The 22,428-nt window shown below is 38.5% G+C and overlaps 1 protein-coding gene across 1 annotated transcript in view; it reads left to right on the plus strand.

The window, feature by feature from the left end:
- The window catches only part of Itch (itchy E3 ubiquitin protein ligase), a 94,015-nt gene that overhangs the window by 56,219 nt on the left and 15,368 nt on the right, over positions 1-22,428 (plus strand). Inside the window, exons 12-20 of the mRNA XM_031372400.1 lie at positions 2,474-2,543; positions 4,783-4,867; positions 8,979-9,107; positions 11,687-11,759; positions 13,043-13,114; positions 16,419-16,507; positions 19,360-19,519; positions 20,188-20,321; positions 20,635-20,775. Of these exons, the coding sequence (XP_031228260.1) occupies positions 2,474-2,543; positions 4,783-4,867; positions 8,979-9,107; positions 11,687-11,759; positions 13,043-13,114; positions 16,419-16,507; positions 19,360-19,519; positions 20,188-20,321; positions 20,635-20,775 (953 nt within the window). The remainder of the gene's footprint in view (positions 1-2,473; positions 2,544-4,782; positions 4,868-8,978; positions 9,108-11,686; positions 11,760-13,042; positions 13,115-16,418; positions 16,508-19,359; positions 19,520-20,187; positions 20,322-20,634; positions 20,776-22,428) is intronic.

The following is a 22,428-nucleotide window of genomic DNA, read 5'->3' on the forward strand; positions in this document are numbered from 1 at the left end:
TTTCCTATTAAAAAGAGACAGAAAAGACTCATGCATAATTGCATCGGGCCCTGCAGTTCTTGAGCTCTCCTGGGGTTCCTGCAGAATTGGGACATAACAATATATCTATACTATGTAAATTTATAAAGTATTTTCTTTACAAAGCTGGATTGATGGTGTTCACTTGTTGTCTCTAGCATTTGGGAAGTTGACCATATGGCTCACTTGAGCTCAAGAGTTCAAGGCCAGCTCAGACAACTCAAGACACTAAGATACTGCTCAAAAACAAAAGCAAAAACAACAAAAATAACCAGACATGGTAGAACATGGTTTTAATTCCAGCACTCAGGCGGTGAAAGCAGTTAGATCTCGGACTTCTAGGCCATTCTGGTCTTTGTTGTGAGTTCCAGGTTAGCCACCTTGTCTGGGTCAGAGTAGAATAGAGATAGACAAAAAACCTAAACAAAACAAGAACAAGCAAAAAGCCAATAACAGAAGAACTTTACTAAATGTAAACAAATGGATTAAATATTTTCCTTTAGACTAATAGTGCAAATACAGTAATAAATATATAAAATATATCTGTGCTTTCCTTGCTGTGTGATCTGCTGTTAGGAATTTTATAATCTTAAGTCATAAATTATCACAGAACTTTCTCTGAGAAAAGTGAAATAGTCCATGTCAAAATGAATAGATTTGTTGCAGTAGTATGTAGAACTTAAACCAAAGGAGCCAGCTTTGTGGGGCCCTGGAGAAGCTGAGCCTCTCCATTGCTGGTACTTCAGCGTCATGTGAGCTTCTCTTTACAGTGTACCAGAAAAAAATGGTTTTCCTTTTCTTCCTAGATATTACCTTTCCTCCATTTTCTTACCTGTTTCTTTTATTTGTTTGATTATTTATTTACTTGTTTATTTATTTATTGAGGGCTTTATTTGCTTTTATTTTATGTGTATGAGTACCAGAATGTTTGTCTGTACACCACATGCATGCGGTATTCAGAGTCAGAAGTTCACATCCCCATATGTCTAGAATTATAGCTAGTTGTGAAGCTGACATATAGATGCTAGGAACAGAACTTGCAGGTCCTCTGCAAGTGTAGCCTGTTTTCATAAGTGTTAGCCATCTCTCCAGCCTCTGCTGCCTTTTTGTTGGACCTCATCATTAGAATAGTGTCCACTTACTGATGTGGACAAATTTGTTTTTATGAGAGAGAGTATGGGGACGTGTTTATTGAGGGGATAGGTAGACTTAGCGGCTGCTTACCTCATGGTAGCCAACACTATCTCAGCTTCTCACACATCCTCTGGGCATGAATGTACATCCTTACTGTCAGGGCTCACTTAGCTTTAGAAACCAAGTGGCATAGAGCATTAGTCATAGGGCGCAGAGCCACATACCCCCCCAGATCATTTGCCACACAAATTTTATGTGCTTGGAGAGGTGATCACAGTGCTGGCCATGCCTCAGCTTGCTCCCATTCTTCATTACCTTGTGGCGTTGTTGGAGCCCACACCATGGGGTAGTGCAGAGCCACTGGTGCTGCTTTTCAGTGCTGTCATGGCTGCCCTACCCTCTTCACATTGTATCATGAGACAAGTTGGCCTTCACCTTCAGATCTTCTTGGCTAAGCCTTCTAAACAGCTAGAAGCCTGTGCCAATCATATCCTCTCCTTTTTTTTTTTCCCTTTTTCTTTTCAGATCTGTTCTGTTTTACATTTTAGTTTGTGTTTTTCTAAGTGTGGCTACTAAACTTGCTTGCTGTTTTCAACCCTAGTTCTCAGAGGATTCTCAGATAACTTTGGAGTCAAATACATCTGGTTCCTGGTTCCACAGTTACTTTGAGTAATTTTGAATAAGGCTACTTAATCTCACTAGGGCTCATTTGCCTTCTATGTGAAATAGATACTTTAATTGCCTTGGTGGCAGTTTGTTGTCTCTATTCCCGACTCCATCTGTCTCCTGTTTCTCTGTGGTTTTGAGTACACAGGCAAGATTGTTTTCAGCTATCTTACCATTCCAGGTTTTAGTTTTATAAATGACTTAGGGGAGGTTGGGGATATATGAGTCTCTAATTTTTATGTTACTAGTAGGGGAAACTTTGTAGCACAGGGAAAAAAAAACTAGTAATTTGTAGGTAAGAATTTATATATTTGTGTACTATTTTAATTTTACATAATTTTAAGTGTTAGATAATATTCCATAGCATTTTCTTTCTTCTTCTTCTTCTTTTTTTTTTTTTTTTTTTTTTTTTTTTTTTTTTTTGCTATATCTTGAACTAACATTTATTGTTATAATATAGGGTTTTCAAAGATATTTTTTAGCCAAAATAAAGTATGTTGGTACTGTATAAAACTTACTTAAGGTGTGAATTGTGTAAGACTGTGTTGTATTGTGTATGCTAGGGAAGTCATACTGGAATTCATACATTTCTCTGAAATCATGTGCTTATATTGTGAATTATATTTGTTTAATTATTTATTTTTATTCTTTATAGAATCAAGATTTGTTTGCTACATCACAAAACAAAGAATTTGATCCCCTTGGTCCTTTGCCCCCTGGATGGGGTAAGCACATCAATTTTTTTCTAATTTAAAAAACCTGTTACTTAGAAAATCATGACTAGAGATGTTTGTCTAGCAAGGGTATAGCTCTGAGTCCAGTCACTAGCATTACAAAAAAAGTGAAAAGAAACAAATTATTGATATAATAATCTGGAAGGAACTCAAGGATGCTAATGGAGTGCCTGAGTTTGATTTCCAAAACCCAGGTAAAAAGCCAGGCATGGTAGCACATGTCTGCAACCCCATGGAGGTTAAAGAGATCAACAGATCCCTGAAGTTTATTGTCAGCGAGCCTAGTCAAATTGTTGACCTCCAGGTTCAGATAAAGACTAGTCTAAAAAACTAAGGGAAGCCAGGCATGTACATATAAGGGAAGCACATACAATGTCTTGAAAAAAAATGCATCATTTCTTTTCTTAAAATCATTTATACGCAAAACATTTTACTAATAACCCAGAGAGATGATTGGTATGTGCCTATAATCTTAGCACAAGGGCCAGCCTTGGCTACACACTGAGTTTAAAACCAGCATCAACTTTTGGAAATCCTGCTTTAACCAAACAAAACAAAGGCAGAAAGATAGTAAAGTACTTGTTGTGTAAGTATGGGAACCTGAGTTTACTTCCTATTATCTGTGAAGAAAAATGGGTGTGGTGCCAGGCATTTATAATCTCAGAGGGAGAAGGTATCTGAGAGGATGTCTAGAGTTTGTTGGGTGGCTAGGCTAGCTCAATCAAATGAGTCCTGGCTCAATGAGAAACTCTTAATCAAAAACCATAGTAGTCCCTGAGAAGGAACATACGTGAGGTTGTCCTCTGGGCTCCATATGCATGTGCATATGTACAGATCTCCACTCATTAGGCATATATACAACCACCACAAGACAGAACAAAGTAAACCATTTCTATGTGTAAAGAAGAGATTTTATACACACACACACACACACACACACACACACACACACATATGGAGGCAGAGTCTTTTGATGGTTAAGATATTGGAATGGTCAGTGTATGGTCGATACAAAACAAAACAAGATGCTTTAGAAAAGGAGGTGTGAAAATATCTAATAAAAATAAATTTAAAAAATTCATGGAATCTGTTAGAATCAACACTTTAAAAGTAGTTCTCTTTTTTATTTAACTTTATTATATCATCATGAGCATATAAGGAATGAATAAAAAGTTTTGCTATTTAAAAAAAAAAGAAAAGGAGGTGTGGCCCTTTGGTGTTGAACCTAACCTGTCAGACTTTGCATTGCTATACATAGATTGTATGCTTTGTTTTTACAACTCTTGTATTTGTGTATAGTTGAAGGCTATACTTTATACTCCATCTTCTATTTATTTTTAAGATTTATGTTCATTTTTATTTTATATGTATACATGTTTTGCCTGCATATGTATCTGTGTACCATGGGCATACCTGGTGCCTACAGAAGAGTGGATCAGATCTGGAACTTGAGTTACAGGCAGTTGTGAGCCACCACATGGGTTCTGGAAATTGAACTCAGGTCCTCTGGAAGAGTAGCCAGTCCTCTTAACCACTGAGACATTTCTCTAGCCCCCACCCTTCATTCTATGACAGAAGAGCTTGGACTCATTTTATGGTGATGATTACTAACACACCATTTTTACTCTTTTGAAGTAGCTATAGGAAAAAAAAAAATCACCTCTTGGTCTCCGAATTTTGAGTTGTGGGCTGTGTTGCCTTTACAGAGAAGCTTACCCGCAAGGTTGTCCCTGCCTTCTGTATCTGTGTGAGGTTGAGCTGAGGGAGTAGTCCCTCAGGCATAAGTTGCCTACCTACTACTCATAGACCTTAAGTTCACACCTACTTTAACACACACAAACCGAGATGTCACTTGTGTAAAGCTAAATAGCTGAGAAGTTATATGGGCAGGACAATATAAAACAAATCTCTTTTAGCTTCTTAGAAATTTTTTTATTAAGCTGGGCGGTGGTGGCGCACGCCTTTAATCCCAGCACTTGGGAGGCAGAGGCAGGCAGATTTCTGAGTTCGAGGTCAGCCTGGTTTACAGAGTGAGTTCCAGGGCTATACGGAGAAACCCTGTCTCGAAAAACCAAAAACCAAAAAACAAAAACGAAAACAAAAAAAAAGAAATTATAAAATCAGCAATCATCAAAGGGGCAGATTCAACTTATTTTGTCTTAGTTTGAGGGGAAAACTATTCCAACATTAATATTGTGTTTTTCATTTTTTTTTTTTTTTTTTAATAAAGAGAAGAGAACTGATAGCAATGGCAGAGTGTATTTTGTCAACCACAACACTCGGATTACGCAGTGGGAAGACCCTAGAAGCCAAGGGTAAGAGCTTTAGTGTATGTGTAACCTCTAGAGGTTATTTACCTTGACTCATTTATGTATTTTCCTCAAAGACCTTAAACACGAATTACCTACATACCTCTGAAGAAGAAAAATGATTACTCATAATGTAATTAACTTAGAATGTAATTAATCATTACATGTAATGAAAAGCTTGAGTTTCATGGGGCAGGGACAAGGGGTGGCACTAAGATTCGACTGAGCCCTTTGTCATTCTATGTGCTAAAGACATTGTTTTTTTTTTTGTTTGTTTTGTTTTGTTTTGTTTTTGTTTTTTTAAAAAAAAAAAAACATGCTCAAAGTAATTCTCAGGCCAGGTACAATAGCACACGTCTTTAATCCTAGCACTGAGAGGCGGAGGTAGACTGGTCAACATAGTGAGATACTGCCTCACAAAAGAAAGAGTAATTCTCTGTTTTTGTCTCTATTTTGATGCGTATTGTTCTGGAGGCTAGAAGCCAGAGAGCAAGGTGTCACCAGACTCTATGCCACCTCTGAAGGCACAGGAAAGGGTGTGGTCCTGCCTCCTAACAGTGGCTACTCCTGTCTCCTCTGCTGCTCCTCCTTGTTTTGTTTTCTGAGGCAAGGTTTTTCTGTGTAATCCTGGCTGCCCTGGAACTTACTCAGTAGACCAGGCTGCCCTCAAACTCAGAGACTTCTGCCTGTGTTTTTTCTCAAGTGCTGGGATTAAAGGCGTGGCTGGCTTTTCCTAACTCACAGTTTGTTGGCTTGTGTCAGCAGTGTTTTAGTCTTCACATAGCTTTCTTTATATATAGTTTTTTGTTATAATTTCCTCTCTTTATATAAATGCCAGTCCTATAAGATGTATAATATATCCTATAGGAAGTATAATATATAATGATATATATAATTATATATATGTATATGCATATATGTATACATATACATACACATACAAACACACACACACACACACAAACTAGCTCTCTCTGTGTCTCTCTCTGATAGTATTCTACACTAGTAATTCAAGCATTTAGGAGACTTAAGTAGGAAGATGATGAGTTCCAGGGTGGTCTGGACTACTTACTGGGCCCCTTTCTGAGAACAGCAGCAGCAACAACAGAAGCTACTAGAATTACTGAATTATATTCAGTCATATTTTTCATAGAGAAATAATAGATACTGTAGAAGGAAGACATGCAGAGAAGAGACTGAGAGGATTCCTAATCCCCATTGCTAAAGGAGAGTAACCATGATTTAATGTTTGTAATATATAAATGTTACAAATCAGGGAAGTCTGGCCTCCAGTGAGGTGTCCATTTGCCCTTCTGAGTGATCCTTCTTCCACCTCCATACACATTTGAAATAAAACCTAGTCTCTCATTCCTCCTGAGTGCAGCTGATGCAGCATGCCCCAGGCCGCTCTCCTCATATAGGGTGCCTAGGGGTCAAAGCCTCTAGGCAAAGAAGGGCATTTCTAATAGGCACACCCTTACTAATAAATCACTTTCCAGTAGTGAAGACAAGACCAGCCTTCTCTAGGTATGAGTAATTCTTTGTGATACAAATCCCATAAATCACATTTCAATAGCTTCAGGCTCATATTCCCCACTGCTAGAAGTCTGAGTTAGAGTTGCCCCCACAGACCTCCAGGAGCCTGCCCCATCACAGGTCTCTAGCATGTCCTGAGATCTGCCCCCCGCCCCCCCGCCACACACACACCAATTTCCATTCTCTTTCCCCTGCTCTCCCTATGTCTGATTCCCCACCCCGCCCCCCACCCTATCCTCTCTCCCACCTAGTTCCCTCCCTGCATCCACCATCATACCTATTTTATTTCCCCTTCTGAGAAAAATTCAATCCTCCCCCCTTGGGCCTTCCTTTTGGTCTTGATTATAGCATGGTTACCATGTACTTTATGGCTACTATCCATACCATACATGTCATTTTGGACTAAACATTCTTAACATTTTAATAGTTTGTCAAATAAATTTAAGGCAGTGTTCTTCTGAACACAGCACTTTGTCCTTTTAAAGTACATTTGAGAAAACAGCAGTCCAAACTAGAAGTGTTTCTCTATAGTAGTTACATTAAAGGCCTCCAAATCTCTGCTTCTTATAGTTTGTGATGTAAAAAGTATTTCTAATGTTTTCTCATACCAAGCCCATTAGATAGGAAACTTGAAGCTTTAAAACCAGGGTGGGAGGTGAGGATATAGTTCAGTTGATATAGTGTTGTTTGCATGCATGAAACACTGGTTTTGATCCTTAAGAGCCCCATGGGTGGCACATGCCTATAATTTCAGTGCTAGAGAAGTAGAGACAGGAAGGTCAGAAGTTCAAGGCTGTGCTAGGCTATATAATGAGTCCAGCTTACATGAGACCCTATCTCAAAAGGAAAGAAAGAGAAAAAAAATAAATGAACTGGAACACATGGATAAAAGTTCCATTCATTTTATCCAAAAGTATGATTGCATTTATGTCTACAATAAATTCTTAGGTTTACTAGAATTCATTTTAATATTTATGTAAATGCATCAAGTATTTGGGTATGTAACAGGTTGTTTATTGAGGTCCTTATTGATTTATAATCTAATTTAGGCACTAACCCTCACTTAACAGTTGTAGAGTAAAAAGTTTTGCCAACATACATCTTGAGGGATGGTGATGCCAGCAGTACATAGGGAGTCCTGGGCGAGACGGGAATAGAGTGATCATGTTTGCAGTAGTGGGAAAGAGTTAGTTTGAAGACTTTTTACATCCATTTTCTCAGAAAGTCTTATTATATAATGTTGTCTTGATTGTTTAATATTTTTATATATCTTTTGAGAATTTCATGTCTGCAGTGTGTTTGGTCTTATCCATCCCCCTCCTTCCTCCTCTAGTTCTCCCCAGTCCATCTCTTTTTTCAAGGCAGGGTTTCTCTGTGTAGCCCTGGCTGCCTTGGAACTCCCTTTGTAGACAGGCTGACCTCAAACTTCATAGAAATCTGCCTGCTTCTGCCTCCTGAATGCTGGGATTATAGGTGTACAGCATCACTACCTGGCTTCTCCCTGGTGCATCTTTTTTTGGGGGGGGGCGGGGGAGTGGGGATGGTTCAAGACAGGGTTTCTCTGTATAGCCCTGGCTGTCCTGGAACTCACTCTGTAGACCAGGCTGACCTCGAACTCAGAAATTTACTTGCCTCTGCCTCCCAAATGCTGGGATTAAAGGCATATGCCACCACTGCCTGGCTCCTTGGTGCATCTTAACTTTATATCCTCGTCTTGTTTTTTTTAAATAACTCACTTAGTTCAGTTACTACTGTCCATATGTTGCTTCCAGTTTTGTTTTTTGTTTTTTGGGGTTTTTTGATTTCAGTGTATAGACCAGGCTATCCTGGAACTCAGAGATTCACCTGCCTCTGCCTCCTGAGCATTGGAATAAAAAATGTGTGCTACCATGCCTGGCTGTTGCCTGCATTTTATGGATAAAGAAATTGAAGTTTAAAGAAGGTTGCCCAGAGTTCCAGGGCAGGTATAAAAATAAATGAAAGAAGTAGGAAGGGATATTTCATAAGAATTTTTAAGTTGCTGTATCAGAGAAAACAATTTGTCAGTGGGGGAATGTCATTTGGCCTGTGACAGTTGTGACTTGTTTGAGAAAATGATCAATAGCCATGTGTGTGAAATCTCAGGGTTTCTGAGAGGAAGTGTAAAAGAGAAGTTGGATTGATGAGGTCTGTTTTAGGAATGAGCTCTGTCAGTATCATATGTAGGCCCAAGTGAGACTAGGAGCAGCAGAACCACGTAGGCAGCTGCTTGGACAGTGTAGATGAAGAGAACTAGAGTCATGTAGGAATCAAAGATAAGGGATGAGTATTAAGACTTCAAAGGTATAATTCATGAGATCAGGTGCCGTGGCTGATTGAGGTGAGATATTAAGTAAATGGGAGAACATTGGCCAATAATACTGTGATGATTCATTTTGAATGTTGTTGATGACAACTTTAATGTGCTTGAAAGATGTCTAGCTAGACATCTCTATTATACAGAACCATGTATGTTTTCTGAAAGATTTACGGGTATTTTTAGTTTCTGTATTTGGTAAAGAAGCAAGTCTTAATATCTTTTGTTTTCCTCTGTATTTTGTAGTCAGTTAAATGAAAAGCCCTTACCAGAAGGCTGGGAAATGAGATTCACCGTGGATGGAATTCCATATTTTGTGGACCACAATAGAAGAGCAACTACTTATATAGATCCACGAACAGGAAAATCAGCCTTGTAAGTTTTCTAACCACTATAAATCAAAAGCACAGCTAAGTTCTTGGATTTCCACAAAAGATTTCAGTTAACAAAGACAAAGTTGTACTTGAGGTGGGCCCATAGGCATGGTACACTGAATCGTGGTGAGTTTTTTGTTTTGTTTTTATTTTTTGTTTTCTTTTGTTTTTGCTTGAGGATAGGGAAGAGATTCTCATCTTTTAGCCCTGACTGACCTAAAACTCACTCTGTAAACTAGACTAGCCTTGAACTCACAGAGATCTGCCTACCTTTGCTTCCAATGCCTATAATATTCTGGGATTGAAGATATGTACCATCACAATGTAGCATTTGCTTATTTTTTTAAATTGAATTGTTTAGTGTTTTTGTCATATTTTATGAGTTAAGGGTGTGTGTGTGTGTGTGTGTGTATGTGTGTGTTTTGCCATTGTTTTTTCTTTTTGAAACAGATATGCTATATAGCCCTGGTGGTCTGGAACTCACTCTCTAGACCATCCTGGTCTTGAACTTATAGAGATTACCTGGCTCTGCTTCTGCTGTTCTTAAAGAGTTGTCCCACCATGTTCAGCCTAGGAGTTCCTTATACACTGGCATGACTCACTCAACGAGTTATGAGAAATGCCTCATTGTGTGAGCATTGCAGAATGTACTTTCACAAGCTAGACTGTATGTTATGTACACTCAGTCCAGATGTAGCCTAAGATCATGATGAACAAAACACAAGATTAAGTTAAACATCAGAAAAATGATGCAATTGAGATACACAGACATTTGTAAACCACCTAACGTATGTATCAGGATCCAAGTTCTGGTCCTTTGATAGAACAATAAGTGTTCTTAACCACTGAGCCATCTCTCCAGCCCTCTTTGTTGTTATCTTGATACATGATTTCATATGTTGAACTATCTTATATTCTAACTGTAAATCCCACATGGTATGAAGGATTCAGACATCAGTTCTTTAATTCTGCTAAAATACTTTTGCTAATATTTTGTTGAGAGCTTTATACTTCTGCATATTAAAAATATGTGTGCTTATAGCAGGAACTGAGAAATCAGTCCACTTGGGCACCAATATATAGAGATAACTTAGACGTGGAAGTAAATTATAAGTAGATAATGTTATTACTCATTTTAGTTAAGTTTGGGTTACATATAACAGAAAGCCCTACAACAACAATAGCTTATACTCAATATTAGCATATTTCTCTACATTATTTGAGAATAATCTGGGCCAGATAAAGATGCATACCTATATAACTGTGTAACCTGTAACTCAAACTCCAGGAGATTGAATGCTCTTATCTGGCCTCCTCTGGCACACACTCCCTCCCCTCAATAAAATTAAAACTAACAGTGTAACTCACCATTAAAACAAACTAGAGGAGAAAAACCACATGATCTGGGGTGGTCACCTCAGGAGTTAAGAGCATTGCTGCTCTCGGGAGGGGATTCCAGTTCAGTTTCCGGCATCTGTTTGGCGGCTAACAACCATCTGTAAATTCAGTTCCTGGTGTCCTCTTCTGGCCTCGCTGGACAGCAGGCATTCTCATGGTGCACATACATACATACAGGCCAGGCCAGGACTCATATACATACAACTAAATGAATCTTTTAAAATAAGTCATATCATTCAGTAAAAGCTTCTGATGAAATACAAAGCAATTTTATGATCCACTTCACCAGCCTTGGAGATGTTCTAACCTACAAGAATACAAACAAAGGCTCAGCCAACATCATGCTTAATGATGAAATCATTATTCCATAAGATCAAAGATGGTTATGGTCATTGCTGCCATTCAGTACTGTATTGGCAACCAAGTGTAAAGAAATAAGAAAAGGAAGTAGAAGAGAGGCTGGAGAGGAAGAAGTAAGGCTGTCTTTCACTCAGATGAAAATCATATACAGTAGAAATTGTGAGGAATATAGAAAAAAACTCCTAGAACTGGTCAGGTTTCCAGGATTGCAGGGTTCAAAATCAGACAGATGCTGCACTTCTGTATTGAAACAGTCAACATGAAGGCTTCCAATGATCTGGAATTCTTCCTGTTCTACAACTGCCTGCATGGTTTCCATCCTCATTGTGCTAGTCATTTGGAGAAAGGCCACACTGGAATGGTGAACAGCAAAACTCTTTAACTGATATCTTTGCTTTTTTAAAAAATTGACTTCTTGGGAACCCCTACAGCACTTGTAGTTAGAGTTCATTAGACAGACCTATAGTCACACTAGGTAGTGTCTGGCCTAGGTAGCATTTGATGATTGATCATGAGCCTCTTGAAAGGACAAAGGATAGAACAGTTGTTGTGAAGGGTGATATTCCTTTGTAGGAACGCTTTTACCCAGCTCTGCTAGATTCACCTGCACAGAAAAAAAACCATCCCCAACAATGGCTTCAACAAGATCTTAATTGGAAATAGCCCTTAGGAAACATTCAAAAAGAATATTACAAATATGTTCTGCTGGGTGCTTTTGTGTGTGTCAAGTACTGGGTGGTGGAGGCAGGGTTATTTGCTTTCCTTTAGCATTTCTTTTACAAGCAGTTGCACATGTCATGTTTATTTATCTTTGTTCTTCAGAGACAATGGACCCCAGATAGCCTATGTTCGCGACTTCAAGGCAAAAGTTCAGTATTTCCGGTTCTGGTGTCAGGTTAGTATTGGCTCTGTCTCTGTATCTCTTTGTTACATTGCTTATGTTACACAGCAGTTCTGAAAGCATGAAAGTTTGAAAACAAGAAAACAAGAAAAGTTTGAAGCATTGGAGTCATCCATCTTTAGGACAATGAAATATATTTATTAATTAGATAACTATGTTTTCGGTTGTCCAAAGATTAAGCTAGAAATCATTTGAATAAGAAAGTGGTGGTACACGCCTCTAATCCCAGTGCTTGGGAGGCATAGGCAGGTGGATTTCTGAGTTCATGGCTAGCCTGGTCTACACAGTGAGTTCCAGGACAGCCAGGGCTACACAGAGAAACCTTGTCTTGAAAAGCAAAAGCAACAACAACAAAAAATAAAATGTTAGGTGGATTTCTGAGTTCTAGGCCAGCCTGGTCTACAGAGTGAGTTCCAGGACAACCAGGTCTACACAGAGAAACCCTGTTTAAAAAAAAAAAAAAAGTTATCACTTTTTTCTTCAGTACCTTTTATTTTCATGTTGTACAAATCTTGAAACAAAATGTGTGTGGGGGGGGTATGATTTTGTTTTGTTTTGTTTTTCAAAACGGTTTCTCTGTGTGGGCCTGGCTCTCTTGGAACTCACTATGTAGTCCAGGCTGGCCTCTAACTCAGAGATATACCTGTCTTCGACAAATGAGTGCTGGGATTACAGGAGTGTGCCACCACTGCCTGGCTGTGTATGTGTGTTTTATTTTTTGTTTTTTGAGACAGAACAATCTAAATAGCTCACACTAGCTTTGAACTCAAAATCATCCTGCCTCAGCCTCCTGAATGCTGTGAATTTAAGAGTGTGCCTCGTGTGTAACTCCATATCTAGTCTTTGATGATTACACATATGAATGAATGTATATATATAAACATTGAATATTCCTTCTGTGATGTCTAAATAAATGACTAATATTGTAATGTTGTCTGTTGTCTGGACTCTAAAAGAAATGAATATATTAATCAAAGTATTATGTTAAAGATTTAAATTCAGATTCTTATAATTAACTGGGAAACATAATTCTGAATTAAAATTTGAAAATCAAAGACTTACTTGAGTCGTTATATAAGCACTTTACAAATGAAATCTGATCTTCTTCCTCATACCTCAAAGAAACAGTGTGAATGCTCACAAAGGTGTTAACAGTCATGGGTATCAATTCATATTCAAAGTCTGGTTTTATTAGCAAAGATGTAAAACTTTCTTTTTGGTTTTGTTGCTAGGCCATTTAATGGTGAGAGTTGACTTAAATCATTCTTACATTTCAGCAACTGGCCATGCCACAGCATATAAAGATCACAGTGACAAGAAAAACATTGTTTGAGGACTCCTTTCAACAGGTATTTCAACAGACATTACTTTATTCAGTAATGTCTACTTTCTGGTACTTGTGGTATGATTACAATAGTTTAGAACAGTGGTTCTCAATCTTTGGGGGTTGTCAAATGACCCTGTCACAGGGGTGACCGAAAATGATCAGAAAATACAGATATTCAGATTATGATTCATAACAGTAGCAAAATTTTGATTATGAAGTAGCAACAAAAACAATTTTATGGTTGAGGATCACCAAAGAAAGGTTGAGAACCACTGGTTTAGAGTGAGAAAGGTGTAGGTATGTTTGCCTGTGCGTGGAGGTGTGGAGGCCAGAGGTAAATTTCAGGTCCCTTGCTCTGTCACTTTTTACCTTGCGTCTTGAGGCAGGGTTCCTCCTTGAACTTGGAACTGACAACTGGGCTAGCTTAGCTGGCCAGGAAACCCTTAGGATCTGTCTGTCTTGGCCCTTCTGGTACTGGATTTACAGACATGCACTGTCACACCAGGCTCCTACTTGGGTTGCGGGGATCTGACCTTAGGTCCTCATGCTTGTACTATAAGCACTTTACCCCTTGAGCCAACTCCCCAGCCCCTGTTTTTAAATTTTTCAGTTTACTTTTGTTGCCAGCTGTCTTAGTGCTCTGCAGTTAGGAATGTGTGAGTGTTCCTGTGCAATGTTTTCTGCTTTTTTAGTGTAAGAGTCATTAGTGAGTTTCAAGTTCTGTGTGTGATCTGAAATAGATATATAAATAGAAACATAATCTGTCACTAGACAAAGCTCTAAAAATAGCCATATGAACAATGTGATGAGTAGAGAAAGGGGGGGCGCTTTATACTTTAGTGTTACTTTTTTATGTTAAGTATGTGCTTCTCTTAGAATTACATTTTAAGAATTGATTTTAGGCACTTGGGAGGCAGAGGCAGGTGGATTTCTGAGTTCGAGGCCAGCCTGGTCTACAGAGTGAGTTCCAGGACAGCCAGGGCTATACAGAGAAACCCTGTCTTGAAAAACTCAAAAAAAAAAAAAAAAAAAAAAAAAAAAAAAAAAAAAAAAAAAGAATTGATTTTAAGTAGGAAATAAATTAGCCATTGATAACATCTAAAAGATGCTATATGAATTTTCTGTAGTCAATAAAGTTTCATTTCCCATCATTGAGTGAGTTAGTTCACTACCTTTTTACCCATGCTGTCACTATCAAGCCAACTGAAGTGAAACAGTAGATTGTGTTTGAATAGTAAAACACCTTGTGGTTGGAATTTTGTTGAAAGCATCTTGCTCATCTTTGTCTTATTACTCGATGTAGAAATAATGATTTTTCAAGCTCCTGCAATGTATTGCAATAGCACCAAACTGAATGCAGAAGGGAAGGAGATCAGAATCACTGGTCTTAGCAGGCTGCTTCATTTTAGGAAGAGTTTTGTCCTATTTCTAATGGAACCACAGTTATTAACATAAAAAACAGCTGGGTGGTGATGGCACACGCCTTTAATCCCAGCACTTGGGAGACAGAGGCAGGTGGATTTCTGAGTTCGAGGCCAGCCTGGTCTACAGAGTGAGTTCCAGGACAGCCAGAGCTACACAGGGAAACCCTGTCTCGAAAAACCAAAAAAAAAAAAAAAAAAAAAAAAAAAAAAGAGGAGGACTTGGGTGTTGACTGAGGCACTTAGAGTACTTTATTTATACCCATGGCCTGATGTCGGGCTCCTTGGCCATTCTCAGCTCAGCCCTTACACATTTCCTCCTCTTCCTCCTCCTCTTCCTCTTCTTCCTCTTCCTCCTCCTCCTCTTCTCTTTCTCCTCCTTCTTCTTTAAAAATTTATTTTCTTATGTATGTGAGTACAGTATCTTCAGACACACCAGTAGAGGATATCAGATCCCATTATGGATGATTGTGAGCCACCATATGGTTGCTGGGAATTGAACTCAGGACCTCTGGAAGAGCAATCACTGATCTTAACTGCTGAGCCATCTTTCCAGCCCACCCTTAAACATTACTAATTGTCATTCTCATGGTCGCTCTCTTGTCACTGAGTTGTCGCTTCTTTCGAAGCTTTTTTTTTTTTTTTTGGACTATATATAACTCTACATGGTAGCTATAGTGACAAGATGCAAACCTCGATTAAACAAGCTCTTTATCTTTTTGCTCTTACAACTGAAAGGCTTTTGCAGACATGCTAATGTTCTAAAACATTTAAAACTCTCATCTTAGATTTGGTATCCACCAAATAAATAGGCAGTTATAATGTAAGAGAAAATATGATTGCTTAAAGGTAATAAATCTAATATAAAAATAAGATGTAATTTAAAAGTTAGCATCAGATTTTCTAAATAGGTCCTTGATAAAATTGATTTAAATGGTGTTTTTAATTAGCATGGTACAAGTGTGTATGGTGGAAAGTTCAGAAGAAAAAAAGTCCCTTTGCATTAGCACTTGTTAAAGAGAATTGTTCAAACTAGTGGTAGCCTAGTGACATCTCTCAAGTGTGTAGCTGAGTGCCTAGCTTATGGCACTTGTAGGGTATTTATCATAACCATAAACAGCAGTCAAAGCCATTGGACTTTTTGTTATACTTGGATGCTGGCTGTTTGAGTAGCCTGTGAACTCCTGAAAGTCGTGAATCTGTTTGTTTCCTAGGGAACTGAGAGAACTTAACAATCTTCTTTGGGTACTTGAGTGTTAACAGTTTAATCTTATAACTTGATAAAGTACAGGTATTATATCAAACTATCCCTATGCAGGCCCCTGTGGGGTTTTCCTAAGGGGACATGATTAAATAGTTTTCCTGAGGGTGAGACAAATTGACCTGTGTACCATAGCTCTATAATGCTACTGCCCTTCTTATCTGAATGCGACACTGCTAGCCACCAGTGTGGGAGGCGAAGTAGCAGTTTTCTATATAGTTTATAATTCCCACTGTGTGTTTCCAAAGACAAGTGAGTTCTCTCTGCAGCCATTATTACTCAATTAGCTTTTTATGAGTATCTCTCGACTGAAACAAAAACCAAACCTGATCAGCCCTACTGTTCTTCTATATGAATTTTCAGGGGAGAAAAATCCAGCTCATCTCTGATCATGCCTTGAGTTACTCTACACTACACAATTGATAGAACAATTTCCTAAGTTTATATAGAGGGATATAAAGTATATAAAAATATCCATGCTTAGAGTAAACTTTACTAACATATTTCTATGTATGTATTGTTAGCTAACTGTGAGCACTGTTTTATGTGGACCTTAAGTCTCCTACAGTGGAGTGAGTGGGAGGGAGGAGATGGGACGTCGCCACAGCTACAATCACAGTTCTCTTTGCTTTGTTGTTTTGCAGATCATGAGCTTCAGCCCGCAAGACCTGAGAAGACGTTTGTGGGTGATTTTCCCGGGGGAAGAAGGTTTAGATTACGGAGGTGTAGCAAGGTAGTGATATATGAGTACTCAGAACTTAGTCCTTTCCTCCAAAGGTATCATTGCACTTTGTTTGCAGTATTTTCTCAATGTTATGTGTCAGGAAAGTTAAATTAGGAAATTATTATAGCTTTATAGTGCTACAGGTACAGAACTTGAGCAAACATTAACTTGGTGCCTGTTTTCTAAGAACTGTTAAGTCCATTGCACCTGTCACTCACTTGGTCCTCAGAATAACCCTGTGGTAGAGAATCCTACAGATGGCGAAGTGCAGAGACTCACTCAGTGCAGATGTAAGGTTTTCATTTTCTGACCAGTAACTAGTGTCGGTCAGCCAGCTCCTGGCTGCTCCATGGATTACCTAAAACCCTGTAGTGACCAAGTCATTTCTTCCTGGCGAGTGTACTGATAGAGATAGCAGTACCTAGGATTAACTTATCATTGGGAATAGAGTGCTGTGAAAAAGACAGTTGAAGATCTCTGTTCTTCTTTATTCATTTTGGAGCATTTGTTCAAACTAGACATCCTTGAGCAAGAGATAACTTTGTTTATTGTGTGATAGTACTACATTAGTTTAAAATTTTAAACTATGGCCACAGATAGCTCAGTGGGTAAAAGTGGTTTCCACACAACCCTGACAACTTTAGTTCTCAAAACCTACAGAAGGAGAGAAACCAATTCCCAAAGTGTAATGTGCATGTAACCTCCACATGCACACTGTGACCTTTGTGTGCTATGGCCTGCACATACCTACATAAACCTGTACCTGTACACACTTACATTTAACATTGCCATAATGATAATAAATAAAAATTAAAGGAAAATCAAGTATTTTAAAAATGAATAGATAATAAAAATTTAAGCCAGGTATGGTGACACATGACTTATACCAACATTTGCGAGGTGGAGGTAGGAGGATCAGTTCAAGGCTAGCTTAGGCCACAGAGGGCATTTGAAGCCAGCCTGGGCTACATGAAACTCTCCAATAAAAGAATAAATTACCAAGTAGTAATAATATGGAAGGGCAAGAATTTTAAAGGAAAGACTGCATTTGAATATTTTATTATTTTGAGCAAATATCTATTTGTAGGATTATTAGGAAGGAAGAATAGAATACTTGGTTTGGGTTTTGTGTTTAAAACTTCTTTAGATTTATCTATATTATTTTATGTGCATGATTATTTTGCCTTGCTTGCATGTATGTGTATGCCTTATGCCCTTGAAGGCCAGAAGAGGGTGCTGGTTCTCTGTGAGCCACCATGGGGGTGCAGAGACCAAACTCAGGTCCTCCCAACAAGTGCTCTTGACCATGAGCTATCTTTTCAGCCTTTTTTTTTTTTTTGGGGGGGGGGGGATTTTCGAGACAGCATTTCTCTGTATAGCCCTGTCTGTCCTGGAACTCACTCTGTAGACCAGGCTGGCCTAGAACTCAGAGATCTGCCTGCCTCTGCCTCCCAAGTCCTGAGATTAAAGGCTTTCACGACCACTGCCTGAGGTTTTTGTTTTGTTTTGTTTTAAAGATTTATTTTTGTTTATATGTATGTGTTTTGCCTGTTTGTATGTATGTATGTGCACCACATGTGTGCATAGTGGTGCTGTGGTACCAAAAGAAGATCTTAGATTCATGGAACTGGAGTTATAAATAGTTGTGAGCCACCATGTGGGTGCTAGGAAAATGAGCCCAGGTCCTCTACAAGAGCAGCCTGTGCTGTTAGCCACTGACACATTTCTCTAGCTTCTGAAATGCTGTCTGTCTTTCTGTCTGTCTAGACAGTGTCTCTCTGCATAGCCCTGGCTATCCTGTAACTCATTATATAGACCAGGCTACCCTTGAACTCACAGAGATCTTCTAGCCTCTGCCTAAGTACTAGGAATAATGGTATGTACCACCATGCCTGGCTGAAATACTGTTTATTAATGAGTTAGTTCAGAAACTGAATATTTGTGTGCTTACTAACTACTGAGTGCATCTCACCAGTTACTAGCTTTTTGTTTGTTTTTAAATCTTATTTAAGATTTTACTTGTAAGTGAGAGGTGGTGGTGCATACCTATAATCCCAGTATTCAGGAGGCAGAGGCAGACGAAGCTCTGAGTTCAAGGCCAGCCTGGTACAGAATGAGTTCCTGCACAGCCAGGGCTACACAGAGAAACCTTGACTGGAAAAACAATAACAACAAAGGGTTTGTTGTTTTTAACTATGTGTGTGTGTTGGGATGGGGGGTGGTTATGCTAGAATGCAGTATTAAGAGTTCAGAAGATGGCATCAGATCTCTTGGATGAGAGTTAGAGGCAGTTGTGAGCTGCGTGCATGCATGCACACAAACACACAGACAGACTATGGATAAAATAAGCTTTTCAGGACATTTTTCTAATAATCGAGTGGCTAGGGTAAGTGCTTCCTCTCTGACAGTGAGATGTCTGGCATAGTGGCTGTTCTTAATTACACTGAGGACTTAATTGGGTCTTAATTGAAGGTAGAATAGTAGTCACCATTCAACTGCTCTAATTACCTGGCCCAACAGTGAATTTTAAACTTGATTGTCTATAAAATTCTATCAACCATTTTCACATTTTAATATCTCTAAAACTAGGGTGCATATTATGATTATGAATAGAAGAATTTCAGTGGGCAATCAAGTAAGAGTCTTTAAAACTAATAATAGTTTATTTGAAATTTAAGAGTACATAAATCTCCTATGTAACATAATGTGAATTTGAACAAAACCAAGAAAACTCAACAAGCAATTAGAAAACTGTCTCAGTTGATGTAGGCAAGTTCCTGACAGCTCTGTAACACTGCTCTGAGATTTGTTGACATGGTTACCTACAAAATTTTTCACCCTAAGTTTTCTTTTGATTTCAGAGAATGGTTCTTTCTTTTGTCACATGAAGTGTTGAACCCAATGTATTGCCTGTTTGAATATGCAGGGAAGGATAACTACTGCCTGCAGATAAACCCCGCTTCTTACATCAATCCAGACCACCTGAAATACTTCCGTTTTATTGGCAGATTTATTGCCATGGTAAGTACAGGTACAAAACTGTGTTTACTAATTCAGCAATACTAAGTTTCTGTATACGTATTATAACAGATCATGTGACAGAATTTTCTCTTTATTTTATTTATTTACTTATTTTAATAGTTTGGGTGTTTTGCCTGCCTGTATATCTGTGCACCATGTGTGTGCCTGGTATCTGTGGAGCCTGGAAGAAGGTGTGACATCCCCTGGGCCTGGAGGTTTAGACAGAAATGATCCCCAGTGTGGGTGCTGAGAGTGAACGTGGATCCATGCAAGAACAGCCAGTTCTCTTAACTACTGTGCCATTTTTCCAGCTAGAAATGTTTAGGGAAAGTGAGTTCTCCATCAGGTGTAGGTAGGGTGTGTGGCGGGGGGGCGCAAAGAGGGGGAGAGAGAGGGTGTTTGCCTGCTTGCTTGTTTTGTTTTTTGAGGCCGTGTCTCACTGTATACACTTAATAGCCTTGGTTAGCTTAGCTATCACTGTGTAGACCAGGTTGGCTTCCAGTTCATAGAGATCTGCCTACCTTGGTCTTGGAGTGCTGCCTTTAAAGTCTTGTGCCATCACGCCCAGCCTCAACATTTTTTTTGAATGGAGATTTTATCTAATATTTTGATGTTTAATGACTTTTTTATACAGTCATCTCTAGTGGTATTGCTTCCTTCCTCCATAGGCTCTGTTTCATGGGAAATTCATAGATACCGGATTTTCTTTACCATTCTATAAACGTATTCTGAATAAACCAGTTGGACTTAAGGATTTAGAATCTATTGATCCAGAATTTTACAATTCTCTCATCTGGGTTAAGTAAGTTTCTCTTTACATTTATTAAAATATAGTCTGTGCTATATGTGCTGCTTATAAGTTCTTCCACACCATAGGCGTACCACTGTTTTGTTGCATTTAAAGGATATATATGTCAAACCTTTTTCAGTGTTCAGTATGATACATTTTATAGAAGCACATCCAACTTAGGTAATATAGTTATAATCCACCTTCTTTGAATTAGATGTTATAATTTAAGGCTTATTGCTTAAACTCAGAATTTGAATTTAATTAAAACATTCGAGTTATGATTGAATTGTATGTATAACCAATAGTGCTAATTTCATTTGTGCAGAGAAAACAATATTGAAGAATGTGGTTTGGAAATGTACTTCTCAGTTGATAAAGAAATTCTAGGTGAAATTAAGAGTCATGATTTGAAACCCAATGGTGGCAATATTCTTGTGACAGAAGAAAATAAGGAGGAATACATCAGGTAAGAAGCAGTGTCCCTAAAAATGTGTGCTGAGTATTGCTCAGCAGCCTAGCAGTGAAGAATACTTGAGTTCGTTCGATTCCCAACACCCACATTAGGTGGCCTACAACATCTGTAAGTCCAGCTGCTCTCTGGGGATCCAACACTTTTCCTTCCTCTGTGGGCACTCACAAGCATGGCATGTACAACCTACACACAAAAGAAATAGTCGTCCTTTTTACAAGAAGAGACAATGTTTCTTTTGACAACATTTAGCCATTTTGTTAATAATTGTCTAATAGTAAAGGGTGGCATTTTAAAAATGTTTCTTTTATGGTAATCATTTTTATGTAAACACTTATTTCTAGTGTTAGCCTAAAATTGGATTTTAAAAGTAGGAAGTCGTGGTGAGTCATTTAATTTAACTAATTTATTTATTTACTTATCTTGAGATAGGTTCTATGTATCCCTGGCAGTCCTAGAGTTTGTTATATATATCAGTCTGGTCTTGAACTCACAGAGATTGTCCTGCTCCTGCTTTTCTGTGTGGGGATGAAAGGCTGTCACCACCACTCCTGGAACGGATGTCCTCTTTCACTTAGCAGTTTTGTAACACTGTGCCATGCAGTGAATGAGCTGTTGAGAAGAGAATCTGAAATGTCTACATTTTTATGGGGAATACTGTAGACGTAGTAAAAGCTTATGAGTAAAATAGTTGTTGTGGTCTATGCTTTATTCGGATCTTAAAGTCAGTTCATTCATACCTTCCCAGTGCTCACTCGCCTTCATGCTGGCCTACTATAGCTAAGACATTAGCTAGACATTCCTGGGCCTGTGCTGCATGTTCCTTCCAATACTAAGAGTGCATAGCTTTATTCCAATCACTGTAACCAGTTACTACATGCTGGTGAATAATCAGCCATTTAAAATTTTTAAGATATCTTTGTAAAACTCTTTTCTGTTTTCACTGAGGTGTAATTTGCCTCAGGCATTGTGGCATAACCTGCAGTCCCATGTGACAGGCAGAGGGACTGAGGTCAAGGCCATATTTGGCTACAAAGCAGACTCAAGGCAAGGCAGGTCTGAGCTACAAGCCTAAATAAAACAAACACAGCTCAGTGGTCCCTTGCTCAGCTAGGGGCAGAGGGAGCCTTGAGTGATGGATCAACTAGATGAAAACAAAAGTCAACTCTTAATATGCCGATCAACCAACTTTGCCCAGTTGCTTTTTTTTCTCTTATTTTTCTAACTTATAATTTTGTGGTCAGAGAATGTCTTTGAAATCTCATTTTGTTTTAGAACTTGTATTATAAGCCAGTATGTGGTCTGTCTTCTGTACGTATGTGCTCCTGTTGTTGGGCTAGTTATTGTCGAAAACTCAGATGCTTAAAATGCACACATTTGTTTTTTTGTCAGAGAAAAGTTTTAAAGAAAATATTCTAAAACAAAATAAAAATTTTATATGATTTTAAGTGTTGAGATGTATATAAAAAGAAAGAGTTGACATCTATAGTTTTTTGGTAAAGAAAAGTTTAGAGAAAGTAATTCTCTTAAAAATTTTATTTTTTCAAATGTGGCATAGTGATGCATACCTGTTATCACAGCCATTGGTGAGCTGAGGCCGGGAGATTGTCTTGAGCTTGAGGCCAGCCTGGGCCTCTTTGTAAGATCTTC

This window comes from Mastomys coucha, unplaced genomic scaffold (genome assembly GCF_008632895.1).
Source record: "Mastomys coucha isolate ucsf_1 unplaced genomic scaffold, UCSF_Mcou_1 pScaffold15, whole genome shotgun sequence".
Lineage (NCBI taxonomy): Eukaryota > Metazoa > Chordata > Mammalia > Rodentia > Muridae > Mastomys > Mastomys coucha.